Genomic DNA, 24,149 nt, shown 5'->3' with positions numbered 1-24,149 from the left:
AGCAGCAGCTAGAGCACAAATCCAACGGTGAAAGCAAAAGCAAAAGATCCAGCAGCGGCAACGAAAGCAAAACGAAAGTGAAGCGGTGGAATTCCAATAGAAAGAATGCGTTGATCGATGGACCAAAGCAGGTAGCTGCAAAGCGAACGAACCGAGAATGCAAGCGCCGTTGAATGCGTTGTGGGTGACAAGCGAATGATAAAATTAAGCGAGAACGGCGAGAGCAAGGCGAGGACAACGATCCCGCGATCTAGACGAACAATTCTGATACGGTTTTCGGAACTTTCGATTGCAGCTGCGAGACGAGCGAATGTTGTAATTGTTGCCTTTGTAGATTGCGATTAGTTTAATTGTTCACAGAAGAATTAACATAACACACATGCCCCACGTTGGGCGCCAAAATGTTTGTACACGGAGCGTTTTCCGCATTAATGGTAATTCACGGATGGGGGTGTGTTAGTTTTTTCTGCAAACGAATCAAAGTCTATACAAGAAAGAGAAAAGTCGATCGATCCAGTTGAGTATTAGGGAATAACTATTTATTACAAATCTTAGTGCTTGAGTACTGGGCATAAGAGAGAGAATACAGTGGTGAATTTAGTACAATTATGGTGAGTAAATACAAAAAGTGAGCGTAGGCTCTCTATTTTACGAGGGTCATTTGAATACTTGTTCCTTAAAGGAGTTTGACCGAACAGATTTCATGAGCAGATTTACTCGTGCTCTGCTGGTCTTTGATTGACCTCCAATTCCTTCGATCCGTAATGTTGTGTCTTTTAGTTTGAGTGACAACATTGATGCCATTCGTTCAGAGATCAAGTTTATCTGTGATCCTGAATCTAGCAGTGCTCTGAAATTAGCAACCTGCCCGTTGTTGGCTTCTACTGCCACCTTTGCTGTGGCCAGAAGACTGTAACTATTGTTACTTGCTGCACCAACCGTCGGGCCTCTTGATTCTGTAGCTGCGCCTGATGCTGTTTCCAAATGTAGCATCGTGTTGTGCTTCTTGTCACACTTGAAGCAGTTTCGACCAGGGCATGCGTTTGTTTTGTGATTTGTTCTAAAACAATTAACGAACATTTTTTGTTTATGTACCCAATTTAGTCGTTCTAATGGAGATTTGGAGCGAAATTCTTCGCATCCGTAGAGCCAATGGCTTTTTTTTTGCAGAATGTGCATAAGGGTGCTCGCGTTCTCCCTGTGTTTGCTGATGCACATGTCGTGCCTTTTGGCTCTCTCCTTGATGCTGGTGGCTTCTTACTGGTTCCTAGAACCCGAATTCTTTGCTCCAAGAACTGAAGCATCGTATCCAGCGCCTGAATGTTCTTTGAGCTTCCCAATGATTGCTCATACAAGGCCTTATTTGTTACATCCAGTTTGTTTCTGATAATGGCAATCAGTATCGGATCCCATGTAGATATATTGATGCCCAATCCCTTTAGTGATGCAAGGGATTCTATGGTTGTTATATACAACTCTTTTAATGACTTGGGATCGTCATTAATTGTTTGGTGATTGAGGAAGCGGTTCAGTACCGTGTTCGAAACATCTCTGGGATTGTTGTATGCGTCAACTAGTATTTCCCAAGCGGCTTCATAATTTTCTTCCTTTAGATCGATATGTCGAATCAATCTTTCTGCCTCGCCGGTAACGGTGGTTTTAAGATACCACATCTTTTTCACCGTAGGCATGTTGGTCTCATGCACCATGCATGAGAACAGATCGAAGAACTGGGTCCATTTTAATAGATCCCCATCAAACTTTGGGATGCTGATGCGTGGAAGATGCACGTTATCCGTGTTTGGTGTGGCTGATTTTGTCAATGCTCTTTGGACCTTACTTTCCAGTGTTAGGTAGGATTCCATGTCATATCCTCCTTCCACTGGGTCCTCGTATTCCTCATGAATTGTGAAGTGGACTTCCTGCGCTTGAGTCCATAGTGATTTTATCAAATCACTTGATGTGCGTCCTTCCGCCTCTGAAAGTTGTTCCAGATTGCGTTTAACGGACTCTACTATGGCCTTTTGTCGGCGACATAGTGAAAGCAGTTTGCTGTAATCCTTCGAGGGCTGGTGGATCAGACCGCTTTCTTTGGGATCTACTGGAGGATTCTCATGCTTTTCTTTAAAGATGATTTGACGTTCCCCACGAGCACTAGACGTCTGTGATAGCTTATCCATGCATTCGGTAAAGATCGTAATGTGTTGCTTACATGTTGTACGTAAGTCTTCACGGAATTTTACGTATTCATCCGTTTTGTCTGTATCGCGAAGTTTGGAGTCGTTTTTGTTGAAGCGATTCCACGCATTTTCGAGTGCTGATATTTTGGCTTGAAAATAAGAGGCCGTTTATTTCGTTCTTGGGAATCTTTTTTAAAGTTCCGAATGCACCTCGATATTTTCTCACCAATCTCTTGCTGCACATCCATTGCCATTGTAGCGGCAGCTTCTGCCTCCATATGTGTATCCATTCTATCTGTTTGTACTTATTACTTTTGACCCGTTGGGAGTGTTTTATTTGCTTTGCAGCTGGATACGCTCCGAATCGCAACCGTTATTGGTCAGAAAGGTAATAGTACAGGTGACGTGTTGGATGGAGGGATTTGTGCTGTTTCCAATTTATGGAACGCACGGAACAACAAAAATTGATTGCCTTGGTGGTAATCGAATTCCATAGCTGTTTTTCTGTTGGCTGATAACCTGAATATGTCCGATTTGCCAAAGTGATACTTATTGGTGGGAGATGCTACCGTAAGTGTATGGCCTGATGCCAAATTTTTATTGAAGATGTCCTGTTGACTGCTTCAATCTGATGTCCAGATCGAATCTTTCACTGTAGCTTGTTAGACAGTTTGAAAGGATGACCAAGGTCGGGGTCACCAAATGTTAATGTGTGTGTGTAGGAAGCTGGGTTGCATACGGTACATAAACCGTCTACAGTTTGGTCGTCGCAACTAGAACTTGAACCAGTTGGACTGCGGAGTGGGTATCCTACGGTGCGCAAGTGAGGATCTGAAGACACGGCGACAGCCTCTGATGATTGCGATGGAAGATGAGTGACAGGCAGCTATGGTACTGTTTCTGATACTGATTTTTATTGAACAAATGCATCTCCTTATATAGCTAGCAGTGGTACTCTTATTCTATGGGAAGGAACGCACATGCTCCTTGTGAGTGTATTTTTAGATTGGGTACAGTGCATTTACTTGGGTACTTGGCGGCAATAAAGTAGATAGTTTATTGCTTGATCCCTTTTGGTGGGTTCGAGTTTACAAGTGCTATTGTCTATTCTTAGTTGCTAATGTATTTTTCGTGTCGTCATATTCAGTTACATGAAATGACATGGACAATTTTATTTATGAGTATTTGTGTATGAGATTGAACTGTATATTCCTAAAATTCATTAAATACATGTCTGTGGCTGAACAGAGAGATACCTCTCAAAAGAGTGCTAGATTTGATTGAATCTGATAGATAGATCGATAGGGCCTTTTAAACATCTTAACAATAATATTTCCTTTTCAAGGAAACAAATTCAGATATAGATACTACAAAGTCGAGGAAATATGAAACGATAGAGCATAGGCCATAGCGACAAATCGAAAAAGACCGCATAAGACCGTATAAAATTATATCAATTCACATTAGCAAGTTGTGAAATATTTTGCCATGGCAGCCTGTATTGTTGTAACTAATTAATGAACAAATACATAATATGATTCGTTTCATCTGAGGGTATATAACCGAGGCTCTGAGCGGAATATTGACCACACAAACCAAAATGAAGCTCTACTTAGGACTGCTTCTGGCCGTAGCCTTGCCGCTTCTTGTGTCTGGGACCGCCAAACCTCCACATCCACCACCATAAACGAATGTACAGGCTCTTGCTGTTGAAGAAATGTAAAGCAATAAATCAGGGTTTTTAAAGGAGGATATAGACTATATATAACCTGTTTTCAGAATAACACCCACGAAAATGTATGACTCGTGTTTATTACATCAGATCAGCGACATGTCTCAAAGGCATTCCCTTGATTCCAAAGTCTTTGAGGACTTGTCTGATTCCTTCAGTAGAGGAAATCCATAAATCAAACTTATCAGATTATTATACCCGATACTCAAAATGAGTATTGGGGTATATTAGATTTGTGGTAAAAGTGGATGTGTGTAACGTCCAGAAGGAATCGTTTCCGACCCCATAAAGTAGATATATTCTTAATCAGCATCAATAGCCGAGTCGATTGAGCCCTGTCTGTCTGTCCGTCTGTCCGTCCGTCCGTCCGTCTGTCCGTCTGTCCGTCCCTTTCAGCGCCTAGTGCTCAAAGACTATAAGAGATAGAGCAACGATGTTTTGGATCCAGATTTCTGTGATATGTCACTGCTACAAAAATATTTCGAAACTTCGCCCCGCCCACTTCCGCCCCCACAAAGGACGAAAATCTGTGGCATCCACATTTTTAAAGATACGATAAAACCAAAAACGCAGAATTGTAGAGGATGACTATATGTTCTAGAATATAAAATTTCAACCAGATCGTATAATTATTATAGCCAGAATCAAGAAAACAATTTCATTCTTTCTCGCTCTGTCTCTCTCTAACACACAGGTTTCATGGTCAGTTTTGCCAATTGCAAAATAAGAGTTCAAAGATCTCAGAACCTATAAGAGCTAGAATAACCAAATTTGGTATCCGCACTTCTGTTAGATCTCACTATAAAACGTATATCTCAGAATTTCGCCCCCCTCCCTTCCGCCCACACAAAGAACGCAAATCTGTTGCATCCACAATATTGCACATTCGAGAAAACTAAAAACGCAGAATCATAGATGAGCATATCTATCAGATTGCTGAATCTGGATTAGATCGGATCATTTTTGTAGCCAAAAGCAAGAAATCAATTTGCAGTGGCTACGCAGCGCCCGACGTCACGCTCAGACTGATTTTCTGTCTCTCTCGCACGCATTCTTTGTCGTGTCGTTCAATATTAGCGGCGTCTGCCGGAGGAGAGCCATACTGACTAAGTATCGGGTATAACTGTAGAGTTGCGGTGTCCGCAGCAACTCACAACGTTCCCCCTCGTTTTTCAGTATTATTATTACTTTTTAAAAATCAAGTATATTTATTTAAAATATGAAGTATACTTAGATGAAATATTTTCATATGAAATTTCATATTTCAAATTTAAGTGTAAAAACTTTCTTCCTACAATTTCTATTCTCGTAGAAAATCTGATGTAAAATTCAAGAAGTTTAGTTGTAAGCAGAACCATTATCTTTGTATTCGGTGATCACTAAAACAATAATGCAGCTCCATCTTGGAATTCTCCTATCCGTGGTCTTGCCTTTTCTTGTCATATTTGCGCCAAAACCCCCGAAGCGTTATGCAACACACTAAACGTATGTTCAAGCCCTTCTCAACGAATCCTTAGTGGACTTGTCTTAAAATGATCCCTACGTTATCTATTTTTCTATTACTGAAGAAAAACATATGATATAAAGTAGCCACATCTAGTCATGGGAATCTAAACAGGTTACATGATACAGTGCGACACAGAATCAAAAATGTAGGAAAAATCAAAAGGCAAATTGAATGATAAATCAAAACCAATGTTCTATAATATAAAGAAAATCATTTATTTATTAGTAAAGCAGATTAAAGAGAGAAATGATCACATAACAGATGCGAATGCAGCGCAAGTGGAGTCGCTTTATATGTAATATGCACGTTTAAGATGTGTGACGCCCAGCGCCAGGAAGACCAAGCGCCGGCGCCACAAACACCACAACAATATCACTAGAAACACCAAGACAAGCCATGAAGACTATAAAATAAGTATTAGTAGGATAAGTAGAACATAAGCTACAAATACATGAAGACCTGCCACATAAGAAATAAATATAAATAAACAAACAATAAAAGATACATAAAACTAACCACAGCTGATCACCTCCAATGGGCCCGTAGCACAGCCCCCACGGTCACACCCACAGCTGACTGCCCCAAGTGTGACCATAACCCAAGCTCCAACGGGCACACTATCAGCCGATCCGTACAAACGCGTTAGGGACCCCTCAGCACAACGCGCTAGGGACAGACCGTACGATCAGCTGCTTTTCGGAAATAAAAGGGGCTCCGCCAGAGCGATCAGCATCAGTTCGGCTCCGGCCCGTGGAGAGGTAAGCATCAGTAGCAGCCACCAGCAGCCCCAGCGATCCTCCAATCCTCCTCGGAGCGCATTAAACCTCCGCCACCTTTCCCCTCGGAGCGCATTCACCCTCCGCAACATTATTTCTCCTCGGAGCGCATTCACCCTCCGCAACATTATTTCTCCTCGGAGCGCATTAACCCTCCGCAACATTATTCCTCCTCGGAGCGCATTCACCCTCCGCGACCTCAACAGACACCGACCAGAAGACTACCAGGACCCGCCCGCAACCATCCGCCACGTGCGGCCAACCCGAAGGACGACCCCGAAGGAAGAGCCAGCAGAAAAACACCCGCGCAACTACCAAACTTTGTACCTTTAAGAACAATAAAAATAACTCTATCTCTTTTATTACCGCTCAAAGCCCGCCTTATTCTTGAACCACGAGACTCTCTTTCAGCTACCACACCCAGAGATCAAACAAATTTCTGTGGAACCCGGCGCGACGAGCATACCCCGGCCGAAGCGCCGTCACATTGGCGCCCGAGCAGGTTGTGGTAGCATAAGAAGCATACTCTCAAAGGTCAAGATGGCAAAACAATGGATAAACCAAGCAACGAAACTGGAGTTACAAAACTATTGCGAGGAATTCGGATTGGAGAAACTGGATGGACTAGAAACCCAAAAGAAACAACTACTACAATTTTCGGAGAGAACAGACCTCCCAATACATATTCGAGAGAGGCTAGAACAACTAGCAAATACCCAAACACGAGGGAGAAGCCCGAGAACCAAGAGCCCAAGGCAACAATCACCAAAAGGAGTACCACAAAAACCAACAATGGAAGAGAGCCAAGGGGAGACCAGGACAGGCAGGAAGAAATCGCTATTTCCAAAACAGATAAAGAAAGGATCACCAGAAGCAGTAGCGATAATAGAAAAAATACGCAAGTGGGAACTGATTTTTACAGGAAAAGGAGGGCTGCTGGAATTCCTGAGCAGGATGGAGGAATTAGCAGAAACCTACGGGGTAGAACCGGACCACCTCGTATTCGCAATGCCGATAATTCTGGAAGAAAGCGCAAAGGAGCTTGCAAAACAAGTGGCAGAGCGAAAACAAGCGGAAACAGAACCAGTTCGAGACTTTATCCAAGAAATAAGGAAGTTAATGAGGTTCGGAACCTACACAGAGCAGGAAAAACTGGAAATAATATACCAGAACTGCCGGCTGCCGCTAAAACTATACGTGAAGAGGAGAGAATTCCAAACGCTGTCGGAATTCATGATCATCACAGAGGAATTCGAAAAAATTGAGACAGATGCAGGACTCTCCGAGGTTACAGGTCGCCAATGGAATAACCCACAAAACGACCAACCAGCTTGGCAAAGGACGCAATACCGACAAAGGAAATGTCAAAGATGTGGAAACTATGGGCACGAGGCCCGAACATGCAACAGGGAACCCGTACTGTACTGCTGGACCTGCAACAAACAAGGAGTACGCACAATAGACTGCTGCAGAAAACAACCGGAAAACCCACGGGGGCGCAGGACCAACCCGCGAATCTCCTGTGGCCCAAAACCAGCTGAGCGGGACAACACACAACTAATATTTAACAAGAACCAACTTTTAGGACGGGCCAGGATTGGATCACAACTGATGGATGTAATCATCGATACAGGGGCAACAAGATGCATGATAAACGAAAGGGCGGCCGAAAAACTAAAAGAAGAAGGCATCGAAGGAGTGGAAAACAGATTAATCCGTCTCGCGGATGGGAGCACTCGGAGAACAACACGGAGAATCCAACTAACAGTAGAACTAGGGGGAAAAGAGACCACCCAATCATTCCTAATCATGACAGGGGTACCAGACACCCCCATACTAGGGATGGAATTTTTAAAGGATGCAGGCACATCAATAACGTGCGGAAAAGCCACAGTAAACTTCAACGGGGAACCAAACCCAAAGAGAAAGGAGGAAAGCGCAAGAAATTCAGTAACAGAGCCGACGGACGAAGAAATCGAAAAATGGATTGAAACGGAGGTACAAAAATCCAACACTCTGGAAGGGGTGAGCAATGTTACGAAACATCGGATATTTCTGAAGGATGACAGACCAGTCAAACAGAAGTATTACCCAAGAAACCCAGCGCAAATGGAAATCATCAACAAAGAGATCAGCGAACTCATAAAGCAAGATCTAATAGAATCATCACACAGCCCATACAGCTCGCCGATTGTTCTCATAAAAAAGAAAACCGGAGATTGGAGGGTCTGCGTGGACTACCGACTGTTAAACGAAAAAACAGAGAAGGATGCATACCCATTACCACGGATGGACTTTATTCTAAATCAGCTTAAAGAGGCTAAATACATTAGCACGCTCGACTTAAAGTCAGGGTATTGGCAAATCCCTATGGAAAAACAGAGCCGACACTACACAGCCCTTACAGCTCCCGGGCGAGGATTGTACCAATGGAAGGTCATGCCATTCGGACTCACAACAGCACCTGCTACGTTCCAAAGAGCCCTAGACTCGGTAATCGGACCGGACATGGAACCATTTGCTTTCGCATACCTAGACGACATAATCGTAATTGGGCGGACGAAAGTTGAACACATGCAGAAACTACAAACGGTATTCGAACGACTACGGACAGCAAACCTACGCATTAACGCAGCAAAATGTCACTTTTTCCAAAAGAAAACTTAAATACCTAGGACACATGGTGAGCGAGGAAGGAAGACCCACAGACCCAGATAAAGTAGCGGCCATTAAAGAACTCACCGCACCAACTACACTGAAACAGCTGCACAGTTTTTTGGGCCTGGCATCTTGGTACCGCAGATTCGTACCAGCGTACACCGAACGAGCAAAAGCTCTACAAGACCTATTAAAAAAGGGACAAAAATTTGAGTGGGGCGAAGCACAAGAGAACAGCTTCCAAGACCTAAAGCTGTGTCTAACGGAAGCACCAATATTAGCATGCCCGGACTTCAGAAAAACATTCATACTGCAAACAGACGCAAGCGACTGCGGCCTAGGAGCGGTGTTGACCCAGGAAGATGCGGACGGAGAACATGTAATTTCCTACGCAAGCCGCAAGCTCAAAAGCGAGGATACGAAATACTCCGCAACGGAAAAAGAATGCCTAGCCATCTACTGGGGTATACACAAGATGAGGATGTACCTGGAAGGCTACCAATTTATCGTAATTACAGATCACCTAGCCCTCAAATGGTTAAATTCCATCGAAAGCCCATCCGGACGAGTAGCAAGATGGCCATTGGGACTGCAACCATTCTCATTCGAAATACGATATCGGAAAGGCAAGTTGAACGCAGTGGCGGACGGACTCTCCCGCTTACCACGCGAAGAAACACGAATAGCAGAAATCGTAGAATGCGCTTGGTATCAAAACAAATGGAACCAAGTAGAGATAACACCAAAAGAAGCTACGGATTATACCATAAAACCCGGAAGATTATACCGACACATACCAAGCCAAAACGACGAAGACGATCAACCCTGGAAACTGTGCGTTCCAAAACAAGAGAGACAGAGGGTACTAACCGAAAATCACACAAACCCAACAGCCGGACATCTCGGGATCAGACGCACGAAAATCAGAATAAGGCAGCGATACTTTTGGCCAGGGCTAAGCAGAGACGTAACACGATTCGTACGAACATGCGAAAGCTGCCAAAAATTTAAGGTATCGCAACAAGCAGCGGCAGGCAAAATGCTGACCAAAATCGCAAACGCACCATGGGAAACAATATGCGTCGATTTCGTGGGACCACTCCCAAGATCGCCGCACGGCAACACCGCACTAATCGTGTTTATCGATAAATTTTCGAAATGGGTGGAGGTCACACCGACAAGAAGCGCAACAGCTGACGCATTCCTAAAGGCGTTCAGAGAAAAAATACTGGCGAGGGGAGGTGCACCAAAGCGAGTGATCTCAGACAACGGCGTACAATTTACAAGCAGAAAGACGAAACAGGTAATGAAAACGTGGGGCATCACCCAACAATTCACGGCACCATACACACCACAAGAAAACCCAACCGAACGAGCGAACCGAACACTAAAGACGATGATCGCACAATTCGCGGGAGGGAAACACAACAAATGGGACGAACAACTACCAGAACTAACCCTAGCGATAAATAGCAGCAAGTCAGAAGCAACAGGGTTTAGTCCAGCATACCTGATATTCGGGAGAGAACTTAGATTGCCGGGCAACCTATTCGACGAGGTAACACTAGGGTCAGGGTTCAACAATCAAACAAACCAGGAAAACACCGACAAACGAAAACAAACAGAAACAATAGCCAGGCAAAACATGGAAGAAGCAGCAGCAAAACAAGCAAGACATTACAATTTGCGAAAGCGAGCATGGAAGCCAAAAAGAGGGGACTTAGTATGGGTACGAACGCACCCACTATCGAAAAAAATCGACAAGACAACAGCGAAACTAGAACCGAAATACACCGGTCCGTGTAAGGTACTCGAACTAACCTCTCCAGTGATCATAACAGTACAAGATACGACAACGAACAAAAAACTACGGGCACACGTCTCACAACTAAAACCAGCAAAAATAGAGGAAGCAAACACAATAACGATGCCCTCTCTCTACCTTTTCAGACAGATGGAAAATAAATTCAACATTTCGGCCCGGAAATTCAAAGAAAGGATGGCACAGGCCAGCCACAAAAACCGAGCGGCAAAACTACTATCGGCCGCCCCCCCCACTCAGCTCACGGATGAAAGTATCAGGAACAAAGGTGTCAGCACCAAGGAAAACAGCAACAAACAAAACGATGGAAACCACGGCAGGACAGCGCGAGACTCGAGGAGAACAAGTAGCAACGCACAATGAAGTAATCCCAACAAAAAAGAGGATCAGCTGGGCAAACCAGGCCAACCTACAGGAACAAACGGCACGAAGAATCAGCGAACAACAAGGCCCGGAACTTTCCTGGGCAAAACAAGTGGAAGACGAAGAGTCCGACCGGGACGTGCTAGACCTAAACCCCGAGCGGCCAACACCAGAACCGGAAACCCAGAAACCCATCCAGAAAGGCACCATCCCGGGCGAATGGGAGGTCCCGGAAAAATTCGAACTAGCGACCACGGCGATCGAACTAGTCAAAGCAAAACTCCACGACCGCCCAAAACACACTCAACGACGGTTCAAACTACGGAACGAGAAACAGGAGCCGTGTTGGGTGAAGATCGGCCGAGCTGGAGATGTCCGCATCAGCGCATGGTTCCAAACAAAGTCAATTGGCGACGCTCCACTGGGAAAGGAGGGGGGAGTGAGACGCCCAGCGCCAGGAAGACCAAGCGCCGGCGCCACAAACACCACAACAATATCACTAGAAACACCAAGACAAGCCATGAAGACTATAAAATAAGTATTAGTAGGATAAGTAGAACATAAGCTACAAATACATGAAGACCTGCCACATAAGAAATAAATATAAATAAACAAACAATAAAAGATACATAAAACTAACCACAGCTGATCACCACCAATGGGCCCGTAGCACAGCCCCCACGGTCACACCCACAGCTGACTGCCCCAAGTGTGACCATAACCCAAGCTCCAACGGGCACACTATCAGCCGATCCGTACAAACGCGTTAGGGACCCCTCAGCACAACGCGCTAGGGACAGACCGAACGATCAGCTGCTTTTCGGAAATAAAAGGGGCTCCGCCGGAGCGATAAGCATCAGTTCGGCTCCGGCCCGTGGAGAGGTAAGCATCAGTAGCCGCCACCAGCAGCCTCAGCGATCCTCCAATCCTCCTCGGAGCGCATTAAACCTCCGCCACCTTTCCCCTCGGAGCGCATTCACCCTCCGCAACATTATTTCTCCTCGGAGCGCATTCACCCTCTGCAACATTATTTCTCCTCGGAGCGCATTCACCCTCCGCAACATTATTTCTCCTTGGAGCGCATTCACCCTCCGCAACATTATTTCTCCTCGGAGCGCATTCACCCTCCGCAACATTATTTCTCCTCGAAGCGCATTCACCCTCCGCAACATTATTTCTCCTCGGAGCGCATTAACCCTCCGCAACATTATTCCTCCTCGGAGCGCATTAACCCTCCGCAACATTATTTCTCCTCGGAGCGCATTCACCCTCCGCGACATTCTTCCCCTCGGAGCTCATTAGACCTCCGCGACCTCAACCAACACCGACCAGAAGACTACCAGGACCCGCCCGCAACCATCCGCCACGTGCGGCCAACCCGAAGGACGACTCCGAAGGAAGAGCCAGCAGAAAAACACCCGCGCAACTACCAAACTTTGTACCTTTAAGAACAATACAAATAACTTTATCTCTTTTATTACCGCTCAAAGCCCGCCTTATTCTTGAACCACGAGACTCTCTTTCAGCTACCACACCCAGAGATCAAACAAATTTCTGTGGAACCCGGCACGACGAGCATACCCCGGCCGAAGCGCCGTCACAGATGACTCAACGTGTCTGCCCCCTGGAAAAAGCAGTCTTCGCATACATAATTAAAACGTTTTAGTGGGAAAAGTATTAAAGCATTTGAAAACAATTATCGCAACAAAAACGAGGGGGAACGTTGTGAGTTGCTGCGGACACCGCAACTCTACAGTTATACCCGATACTTAGTCAGTATGGCTCTCCTCCGGCAGACACCGCTAATATTAAACGACACGACAAAGAGTGCGTGCGAGAGAGACAGAAAATCAGTCTGAGCGTGACGTCGGGCGCTGCGTAGCCAGTGCAAATTGATTTGTTCCTTTTGGGTATAAAAATGATCCGATCTGATCCAGATTCAGCAGTCTGATAGATATGTTCATTATCTATGATTCTGCGTTTTTAGTTTTCTCGAGCCTGCAATATTGTGGATGCAACAGATTTTCGTCCTTTGTGTGGGCGGAAGGGGGTGGGGCGAAATTTTGAGATATTTTTGTAGCAGTGACATATCACAGAAGTCTGGATTCAAAACATCGTTGCTCTAGCTCTTATAGTCTTTGAGCACTAGGCGCTAATAGGGACGGACAGACGGACAGACAGACATGGCTCAATCGACTCGGCTATTGATGCTGATCAAGAATATATATACTTTATGGGGTCGGAAACGATTCCTTCTGGACGTTACACACATCCACTTTTACCACAAATCTAATATACCCCAATACTCATTTTGAGTATCGGGTATAAAAAGCGGACCAGTAAATCTAACGAAACCCATATCAATGTGAAAAGGTAATTTTTGAAAACAAAATAAAAGCGATAAAATATTATTTGATTTGCACGGATTATCAATTGATAAAGGAGTTGTGCAACAGTTAACCTTGTCATCGTTTAGAAATGCTTCTTAGCATGAAGTGGGAGAGACCATGAAAATCCTATTCGTTCCAGGTAAAAATAAACTGTATAAATAGGGTGCTCTAAACGGGAACTTGTCATTCGTATTCAGCGATCACTAAAACCATAATGAAGCTCTACCTTGGAATCCTTCTGGCCGTTGTCTTGCCGCTCCTTGTGGCTGGACACCCCTCCAAGTCCCCGAAGGGTGATTCGCCAACAGGAGCACCCTAAGCGGATGTTCCACTTTCGCCTTCACAAAGCCGTTGTGGACTTGCCTTAATCTTGCAGATGATTTTAGTTGATCAATAAATCAGGCTTTTACATTAGTCCTCTCCTGTGTTTTATTTTTACCATTTCAATTTTGAAATCAAGTTTTATAATTATTTGATTATTGAATAACAATAGGCTGACGGATAGATGGACCGACTCGGCTTCCGATTGAGTTCTAAAACGTTTTCAAACATTTCGGGGAGATTCCTGGAAATCTCTTGTTGTATTTTGTGGGCACTGACCGATTCCCGTTTGGCTCCCGTATGCACAAAGCGGAGGGCAACTGGAGCAAGTGGCCAGCGGTAAGGTATAGACAAAGCGGACGTCAGCAAAGGGGGCGGACACATAGAAAAATATAACACACATGCTGTAAACATGTTCATCAGTTTTTGCTGCTCTGTAAAGCTGGATGTAACGCCCGACACACAAAAGCCGGTGCACCAGCAGCGTGCGCTGCGGTGCGCTCACGTGTTGGGGCACACAAAACAAAACAGTACAAGCGCAATGCAGGGATACGAGAAACAGCAACAACGAGGGGGAACGTTGTGAGTTGCTGCGGACACCGCAACTCTACGGTTATACCCGATACTAGGTCAGTATGGCTCTCCTCCGTCAGACGCCGCTAATATTAAAGGACACGACAAAGAGTGCGTGCGAGAGAGACAGAAAATCAGTCTGAGCGTGACGTCGGGGGCTGCGTAGCCAGTGCAAATTGATTTGTTCCTTTTGGCTATAAAAATTATCTGATCTGATCCAGATTCAGCAATCTGATAGATATGGTCATTATCTATGATTCTGCGTTTTTAGTTTTCTCGAATGTGCAATATTGTGGATGCAACAGACTTTCGTCCTTTGTGTGGGCGGAAGGGGGTGGGGCGAAATTTTGAGATACACGTTTTATAGTAAGGTCTATTAGGAGTTCTGATACCAAATTTGGTTACTCTAGCCTTAATAGTCTCTGAGATTTTTGAATATCCCCAGATTTTCGTCCTTTGCGGGGGCGGAAGGGGGTGTGGCCGGTCCGATATATTAGGAGTGTCGATACCAAATTTGGTTGCTCTGGCTTTTGTAGTCTCCGAGATCTAGGCGCTAATGTTTTACTCTAAGCAAAGCCGCCTATGCTACGTGTGTGTTAGAGAGAGACAGGGCGAGAAAAAATAAATTGTTTTCTTGATGCTGGCTATAATAATAATACGATCCAATTCAGATTCCGCAGTCTTAAAGATATGGTCATTCTCTACAACTCTACGTTTTTGGTTTACTCATATCTTTAAAATTGTGGATGCCACAGATTTTCGTCCTTTGTGGGGGCGGAAGTGGGCGGGGCGAAGTATTGAAATATTTTTGTAGCAGTGACATATCACAGAAGTCTGGATCCAAAACATCGTTGCTCTAGCTCTTATAGTCTTTGAGCACTAGGCGCTGAAGGGGACGGACAGACGGACAGATGGACGGACGGACAGACAGATAGGGCTCAATCGACTCGGCTATTGATGCTGATCAAGAATATATATACTTTATGGGGTCGGAAACGATTCCTTCTGGACGTAACACACATCCACTTTTACCACAAATCTAATATACCCCAATACTCATTTTGAGTATCGGGTATAAAAAGAAAGAAAACGAGGGGGGAGTTGCAGCGGACACCGCAACTCTACAGTTATACCCGATACTAAGGCAGTATGGCTCTCCTCCGGCAGACGCTGCTAATATTAAACTACACGACAAAGAGTGCGTGCGAGAGAGACAGAAAATCAGTCTGAGCGTGACGTCGGGCGCTGCGTAGCCAGTGCAAATTGATTTTTTCTGTGAGGAACAGTGGTTCCCACAGGCCGAATTCGACCAAAGCATAGCCGGATAAAGGCGGTGGGACGGTCGGATAAAGGCTGATGGCTGGCTGGATAAGGCGAAGGTCAGCCCAGATACCCACGGATATCCGGATGCGGCGAAGAGGCCAAGGGCCCCGAGAGGAGAAGTGTCCCGCTCTCGGAGCAAGAGAAACGCGAGAGGCAGAGGAGACGGCGGGATCGGGCCGGCAGCGATCCGACGCATGACCAAATATGGGCATGGGATCACGCCACCGGCCAGGCCCCGTTACGAAGGCCGTGGAAACCAGGAGACGGCGATGGAAAACTACCAACGCCGAGCCGGGGCCCGTCAAGGGGCTATAAAAGGAGGCTGCGGCAACGAAGCGGGTCTCTTTTTCCGTGGAGAAGTGAACGGGCGCGCACGTTAAAACCCCGCCGAAACGTAAGAGTAATACCCGGTACGGTTCGAAGAAGTGCAGTGAAGTGAATAGCAACAGGAAGACAGGCCCCGCCTGCCCCCAGAGTGAGTCTAAGTTAAGAGGTGATCCACAGTTGCCGGCGGAAGCTAAGAGGGGAGTGCGAGACGTAGAGTGCGGATTTGCGTGGCGGGCCAAAGCAATAGCGGAGGTCAAACTCCCCAAATCAATAGCCTCAACGCTGCCACACCCGACGAGAGCCCACGCGTGGTGGAGATCCATAGATAAGCTGAATTGTAGCATCTAGCCCTAAGTCCTAATATAAGTACGAATAAAGAGAGATTCGATTAAAGAAAAGGAAGGTCTTATCATTTGTCGTTGGGGGCAACAATAAAAATACGTTGCGACGAATCGGCCGACCGCTGAGCGAGCACGGCAAACTCAAGCGAACCAAGAAGCAGGTCCGTTACACTGCATATGTGAAAAGAATTTTAAATAAATTTAACATGGATAGTTGCAATTCAGTCAGTACTCCATTACTAAATAAACTAAATTATGAGTTACTTAACTCAGATGAAGACTGCAATGCTCCATGTCGTAACCTTATTGGCTGTTTAATGTACATAATGCTGTGTACACGACCAGATTTAGCTGCTGCTGTAAATATCTTGAGTAGATATAGTAGCAAGAACAATGCTGAGTTATGGCAATGTTTAAAAAGGGTTATTAGATATTTAAAGGGAACTATTGATATGAAGCTTATATTTAAAAAGAATACATCATTTGAAAATACATTAGTTGGCTATGTAGACTCCGATTGGGGTAGTAATGAGATTGATAGAAAAATTACAACGGGTTATTTGTTTAAAATGTTCGATTCCAATTTAATTTGTTGGAATACAAAAAGACAGAATTCAGTGGCAGCTTCATCAACTGAAGCTAAATATATGGCCCTATTTGAAGCTGTAAGAGAAGCTTTATGGCTAAAGTCTCTTCTAAATAGTATTAATCTTAAACTCGACAGACCCATTACAATTTATGAAGACAACCAAGGCTGTATTAGCATTGCAAATAATCCCTCATGTCATAAAAGAGCAAAGCATATTGATATAAAATATCATTTTTCAAGAGAACAGATAGAAACTAATGAGATTTCTCTTGAGTATATTAATACAGACAACCAACTTGCTGACATCTTCACGAAGCCACTACCTGCTGGAAGATTTGCGGAACTGCTGAACAAATTAGGACTACTACAAGAAGAATGATTCCAATTTAATGAAAACATGAACATGAAGCTTTATTAACAATTTTATTACATTAATTCATATTTTTTTTATTTTTTATTTGAACCAAAAGAACCAATGAATTGTTAAAGTAATTTAATTTTATGTTAGTCTAATTTTAAAGTGATCTGATCGGGTTTTTCTGGGTTTTCCCCGCATCCTTAGAGCAAATGCTAGATCACATAACACTTCCCAGAATGCACACCAACCACATTAGAATAACAATTGAATGTTACCTTTTTGATTTAATGATGAAAACATTTTTTTTTATTTTTATGATTTTGATGATTAATGTTATTTTTGAGGGGGCGTGTTGGAATACGCCTATTCCCACATTCAAATAATAACATTAAATACTATTAAATAATACTATCGATATATTAAGTATTATTATGTAAAGTTAGTCTGGTCACACTTGAAGTGTCCACTTCTTTCTTTTCTGATCTCGAATCGAATGTACGTGGTACCGGTGTTGCAGTGAAAAAGTAATCAAGAAATACATAAATAATCTTTAAAGAAAAATATAACTTGGTACTGTCATTCGTTTACTAATTGTCATAGCTAGTTATCCAATAATACTCTTCCATGAAGTCCACATAACTCTTCCAAGTTTCTGTTGAGCTTCGCCGCTCCAACGCTAGGAATCTTTTTGTTGCGGTTTCCAACGACTCCCCCAGGGCTGAAGGGTGTTCGGAAAATGGGAGCTTTACAATAAAACGGCCGTCTGAAGCTGTCTGAAGATTTTCTATAAAATGAGCTTCACACCGTGCTTCCACTGGAGTGCGTGGTTTGTCTTCCGTCTCTAGATTGTCCAGAGTCCAGAATCTTTCCATGAGCTCGTTTACTCCCGTTGCACAAATGGGTGAGGAATTGTGGGCAGATTTGACTTTTCCTGCCACAATCCATCCCAGTTTCGTGTTTTGTAGCAACGGGCCTCCTGTCCTTAGCTGCTGTTGATCTGGTAGCAGCAGCGAGTAGTAATGCTCGGCTCCGATTAGCATGTCGATTTTGCCTGGCTTATGGAAGTTTGGATCTGCCAGTGAGATCTTGCTTGGTATGTTTAAGCTATCTGAATCGAGTGCCTGAGCTGGTTGATCAGCTATTATCTGTGGTAATACGGAAGCTTCAATTCTTTGCGTAAAACCATTGTGAAGGGATTTTGTTTGTACACGGAGCGTTTTCCGCATTAATGTTAATTCACGGATGGCGGTGTGTTAGTTTTTTCTGCAAACGAATCAAAGTCTATACAAGAAAGAGAAAAGTCGATCGATCCAGTTGAGTATTAGGGAATAACTATTTATTACAAATCTTAGTGCTTGAGTACTGGGCATAAGAGAGAGAATACAGTGGTGAATTTAGTACAATTATGGTGAGTAAATACAAAAAGTGAGCGTAGGCTCTCTATTTTACGAGGGTCCTTTGAATACTTGTTCCTTAAAGGAGTTTGACCGAACATCCCGGCCCCGTTGAAAGGACTGCTTTCAAACCACCGGAAGAATTGCCAACTTGTGTATTGGCCTGCAACATGTTCCATTTGCAGTGCGGAGGTGCACCACCCGTACAAGTCCATCCTTCCCAAGCACAGTAGACTGCACTCGGCCTAGTTTCCAGCGTAGCGGTGGCAGGTTGTCCTCATGGATGATGACCAACGTGCCCTCGGTGAGGTTCGTTGAGGGTGCTGTCCACTTCGTGCGCGATCGCAATTCGTTGACATAGTCAGCAGACCATTGCTTCCAAAACCGTTGCTTGACGGCCGTAATCGCATCGTAGCGGTCCATACTTGACAGCTTGATATTCTCGAGGGACCTTTCAGGTAGTGATCGCAATGATTCGCCAACCAAGAGATGACCAGCCGTGAGAGTGCTATAGTCATTTGGGTCTGACGAAAGCGGCGATAGCGGGCGCGAGTTGAGGATCGATTCTATCTCGACGACGACAGTGCTCAACTCTTCGAAGGTGAACCTGGTGTTGGCCAGCGTACGATTTTACAGCCCCTTTGCACTCTTGACTGTCGCTTCCCAAAGGCCTCCGAAATGAGGTGCCCTGGGGGAATAAAATGGAAGTTAATAAAGTCAGATGCGCAAAATTTATAGATTTCATCTTGGGTCTGCTTTAAAAACATAAACTTTTTTAGTTCCTGCAGTTGATTCGATGCCCCTACAAAGTTAGTGGCATTATCGCAGAAGATGTCTGTCGGCAGCTTGCGACGACCTCCCATCCGTTTCAATGCGTTTAAGAACGCCTTTGTTGACAAATCAGAGACTACTTCGATGTGAACGGCCTTGGTGAGAAGGCAAACGAACACGGCTATGTATGCTTTTGTAGGTCCCTTTCCTCGAATGCGTAGATATGTGTTGATGGGTCCACAAAAGTCAACTCCACAGCGTTCAAAGGGTCTAGCCGGAGCGAGTCGCGTAGGCGGTAATGAGCCCATGAGTTGTTGTAGCAGCTTCGGTCTGTAGCGAACGCAGTGTACACAGGAGCGAACAATTATACGTGCCAAGTCTCTGGCGTTAACGATCCAATACTCCAAACGAATGAGAGCGACTAGGGCTTTAGGTCCAGCGTGATAGTTCCGAAGATGCAAATGGCGAATATAGTTCCATACAAATTTGGACTGACTAGGCAGCAGCAACGGATGTTTTTGACCGTCTTGTAGGTCTGAGTATTCCAAACGTCCACCAACCCTGATAAGTTCGAATCCGTTCACGACTTCTAAAAAGGGAGTAAAAAACTTTAAGCTGCTTTTTAATGGTTTTTGCTTCTGAAGTAAACGTATGTCCTGTACAAAATGAGTTTGTTGAATGTTCCAAATAAGGCAAAGTGAAGCAAAACGAAGTTCATCTGCCGTCGGTGAGGTTGTGGTAAACGTCGATTGCTTCCGACATCTCCTTATGAACCTAATCATCCAAGCAATGAGCCGCAGACTGTGAGTGTACGAGCTGATATTATCGACGATGTTGAGGATATTATTTGTCTCGTGTACGGCAGCAAACAAACTTTTCCGATTCTCCGAGTTAACCACGTCCATGTCAATATCAAGTTTTCCACCAGCTGCGGGCCAGTTTAGTGAATCTTCGACTAGAAACGTAGGACCCGAAAACCATGGAGACTTAATCAACTCGCTCACGTTACAGCCTCGCGACAGAATATCAGCAGGGTTTTGATGTGTTGGCACATAGCGCCATTTTCCATCAGACGTTAAATCCTGAATATCGGAAACTCGATTTCCAACAAAGGTTGATAAGGTGACTGAGTGTTGTTGCAACCAATGCAATACGATCTGTGAGTCGCTCCAAAAATAAGATGTGATAGTGTGTTTACTGAATATGGCCTTGACTTTGTTATACAACTGAGAAAGTAGATGTGCGCCGCATAGTTCAAGCTTCGGAAGAGACTGTTTCTTCACTGGTGCTACTCTAGACTTAGAAGTGAACAATTTCACTGTGACCTGTCCAAGCGAATTCTCCGTGCGCACATAAACACAGCAGCCGTATGCATGAATCGATGCGTCGCAAATCCATGTATTTGAATGCTCCTAGTATCAGGCTGCAAACAAAAACGAGGTACCGCTAGTGACGACAGTGAATTCAGCGATTCCAAACACTTGCTCCATGCGTGGCGTAAATTCTGGGGGACAGACTCGTCCCAGTCGAGTTTCAAAAGCCACAACTCCTGAAGAATGATCTTAGAGACAATGACTAACGGTGATAGCAGACCGATTGGATCGAATAGCGACGACGCAGTAGACAAAATTGTTCGTTTTGTGGTATTGGGATAGACTTCCTTTAGATTAAATGTCAAACTAAATGCATCTCTTCGTTGATGCCAAGTTAAGCCGAGTGTGCTGCTGACTGAGTTTTCTAAAATGTTTAATCCTTGGTAGATTCGTCTTCCATCACGCCTGGATGATTTGAATGCCACTTGCATAATGGAAACTGAGCACGAGCGAGAGTTGATGTGATTTCAGTTTTTAGTTTGAAGAGTGTATCTATATCATCAGCCCCACACAAAAGGTCATCAACATAAAATGCAGTTTTAACAGCAGCAGCCCCTAATGGCCATGCATCCTTACAATCCTCAGCCAAGTAATGCAAACAACGAGTTGCGAGAAATGGGGCAGACGCAGTCCCATATGTCACTGTATTGAGTTGGTAGGTTTGAAGATCCGTATTTGGAGATGCTCGCCACAAAATGTACTGGAATTTTCTATCCTTCTCACTCACAAGTACCTGCCTGTACATTTTTGTGACGTCGGCTGTGATGCCGAACCTATGCATGCGGAACCGCAGCAATTGCAAGTACAACTCATCCTGAATGGTAGGGCCGACTAAAAGTAGATCGTTAAGTGACTTTTGAGATGTTGTACGGCAAGAGGCGTCAAAGACAACTCTGAGCTTCGTCGAGGTACTGCTTGGTTTCAGAACGAAATGGTGGGGTATATAATAATGCGGTTCTTCCAAGTTAGGATTCAGTACGAGGGACATATGGCCGAGACTTTCATATTCCTGCATGAACGAGATATACTGCGAGCGAATTTCCGGTAGACGAGCGAGACGTCTCTCAATGGCAAAAAATCGAGTTCGAGCTGTATCGAAGGAACTTCCAAGACAACTTGGATCTTCTTGAAATGGCAAGCGAACGACAATCCGCCCACTGGCATCCTGATGTGTTGTGTCCCTGAAATGGTCCTCACAGCGACGATGATTTGGGAGCATTCTAGCGCTTGGATCGACAAATGAGTCCACTTTCCATAATTGCTGCAAATTCTTGTCGATCGACTCTTCTACAGTCGCCAAGCACAATGGTGGCTGTCTGTTATATTGCCGCTGGTACCTCCCAGCAACAACCCAACCAAAAAGAGTCTTCTGCAAAGTGGGAAGATTTGGACCAATGCGAATCTGGCCAACAGCTAGAGCTCCATAGAAGGCTTCGGTCCCCAGTAACAAATCAATACGTTTAGTCCTATAGAACGATTCGTCAGCCAATGGAGTGTTAGCTGGTAGGTTCCAATTCGATATGTCGATCTCACTATCTGGCTGGTAGGCAATATGGGATGTGATTCCAAACTGGAGAGTGAGCTGATAGCCGGAAGTACGTGACTTAATAGAGGGAGTCGTACGAGCCTTCAAACTAGTAAGGGAGTCTCCTATACTGCGAATTCCAATGTGGTGTTTTTCACGACGAAGGCGAAGCTTTTGTGCAAAGGTTTCGGTTACAAAATTAACCTGAGAGCATGAATCAAGCAACGCTCTACCGAGTTTGTATTCACCTGTGGCATCCTTTACCAAAACCATAGCTGTTGCCAACAAAATTTGATCATCTGCTGCGATCTCCATATGAGAATGTGAAGCAGCTTGATGAGCCGTTTGCCAGGAGGGTTGCGCTGGTTGGAGTACCGGTTCAGTAGTTGAAGATTGTCCTGCTGCTGATTGGGGTGGCTGTTGCGGCTGAGAGTGATGCAAAGATGAATGATGATTCCGATTACAGGATCGGCAACGATGAGTCGATGAACATTGCGCCACTCTATGACCATTTCCAAGACAATTGATGCACAGACCGAGGCGTTTTGCATTGTCGTACCGTTGTTTGCTGTTCATAGCCTTGAACTGAGCGCAATTAGAGATCTTATGGCCAGAACTAGAACAAAGTGTACAAGACGGATTAGTGATAGCAAACGACGAGTTTATTTGGTGATTAGAATGACGATTTGACTTATTGGATTAAGCCTTTCGTTGTGACGAAGTAGCAGCCGAGTTTCCAGACGAATGGAGAAACTGACAGTGGCGTTGCTGTGTGTGCATGCTAGCCAGGTTGGCAGAGTTTTGTAGTCCTGCGATTCCTTCCACTTGTTCCGAGTTTGCTGATCACACTTTTCCATTATAATATATATAACCATAGCGTGAACAATGTTCTCAGGTTTGCCGATGGACTCCAGCGAGCTTAATATAGCGGATGCCTTATCCACTAGGCTGTGAAGCTGCTGACTGTTTGACCTTTCCACAGGTTGTAGTGCAAACAATGCCTCAATACCTTCTAAAAATATAAGAGTAGGATTATCAAAACGGCTTTTGAGTTTTGCTAGGGCCTTCGGATAGTTTTCGCTTGTAACCTGGAATGCCTGAATTGTATCTAATGCCGGCCCCGTGAGGCAGGTCAGCAAATAATTAAACTTTTCTATATTAGACAATCCAGACTCACGCACAACAATTTGCTCGAACGAGTGAATGAAATTCTTATAGTTTGCATATGTTCCGTCGAAAGTGGGTAGCGACAACCTTGGTAACGATGACTTCACTGGCGGTGGGTGGTAGTCCGGCGCAACAATGCTGGCATTCAGATCTCCTCCCATTTTTTCCTTTATGGCTAGCTTGATTGCTATGTATGTATCCTCCAAATCTGCCCGTCCTTCATCATTCGGACTAAGGTCTTCAATATTAGCTTGGACATTTAAAACATTCTTGAAATATGTTTCTAAGATGTTCAACCGATAGCGAAGCTCATCATTGCATATCGGGGTTTCCGATTTAGCATCTACCACAGATTTGATCCGAGTTATATTTCGTTTTATATTGCTCCGTTGGCGTTTTAAGTCTTCGAGCGTCGTCATTTTGTTGTGTAGTGTAATTACGCTGACACAGAACTAGAGCTTCCAAAAATAACAACAACAAAAAAAAACGCAGCAAGCAGCAGCAGCTAGAGCACAAATCCAACGGTGAAAGCAAAAGCAAAAGATCCAGCAGCGGCAACGAAAGCAAAACGAAAGTGAAGCGGTGGAATTCCAATAGAAAGAATGCGTTGATCGATGGACCAAAGCAGGTAGCTGCAAAGCGAACGAACCGAGAATGCA

General features: G+C 44.5%; 1 protein-coding gene and 1 long non-coding RNA gene across 2 annotated transcripts; one reads left to right on the top strand and one right to left on the bottom strand.

The window, feature by feature from the left end:
* Positions 1 to 13,297: 13,297 nt before the first annotated feature.
* Positions 13,298 to 13,842, top strand: LOC117193484. The gene is made up of 2 exons (XR_004474611.1): positions 13,298 to 13,411; positions 13,481 to 13,842. It is a non-coding gene; the product is annotated as an uncharacterized LOC117193484 (long non-coding RNA).
* Positions 13,843 to 19,574: 5,732 nt separating this feature from the next.
* On the bottom strand, positions 19,575 to 22,863 carry LOC117193461. The gene is made up of 2 exons (XM_033398220.1): positions 22,572 to 22,863; positions 19,575 to 22,494 (listed from the first exon to the last, which is right to left on the bottom strand). Exons 1-2 carry the CDS (start codon positions 22,578 to 22,580, stop codon positions 21,172 to 21,174), a joined length of 1,332 nt encoding a protein of 443 aa, XP_033254111.1. The 5' UTR covers positions 22,581 to 22,863; the 3' UTR covers positions 19,575 to 21,171.
* Positions 22,864 to 24,149: the final 1,286 nt, after the last annotated feature.

Source organism: Drosophila miranda (genome assembly GCF_003369915.1).
Source record: "Drosophila miranda strain MSH22 chromosome Y unlocalized genomic scaffold, D.miranda_PacBio2.1 Contig_Y2_pilon, whole genome shotgun sequence".
Taxonomy (NCBI): Eukaryota; Metazoa; Arthropoda; class Insecta; order Diptera; family Drosophilidae; genus Drosophila; species Drosophila miranda.
Note: the sequence above shows the minus strand (reverse complement) of the source record. Positions and strands in the feature narration are given on the sequence as shown.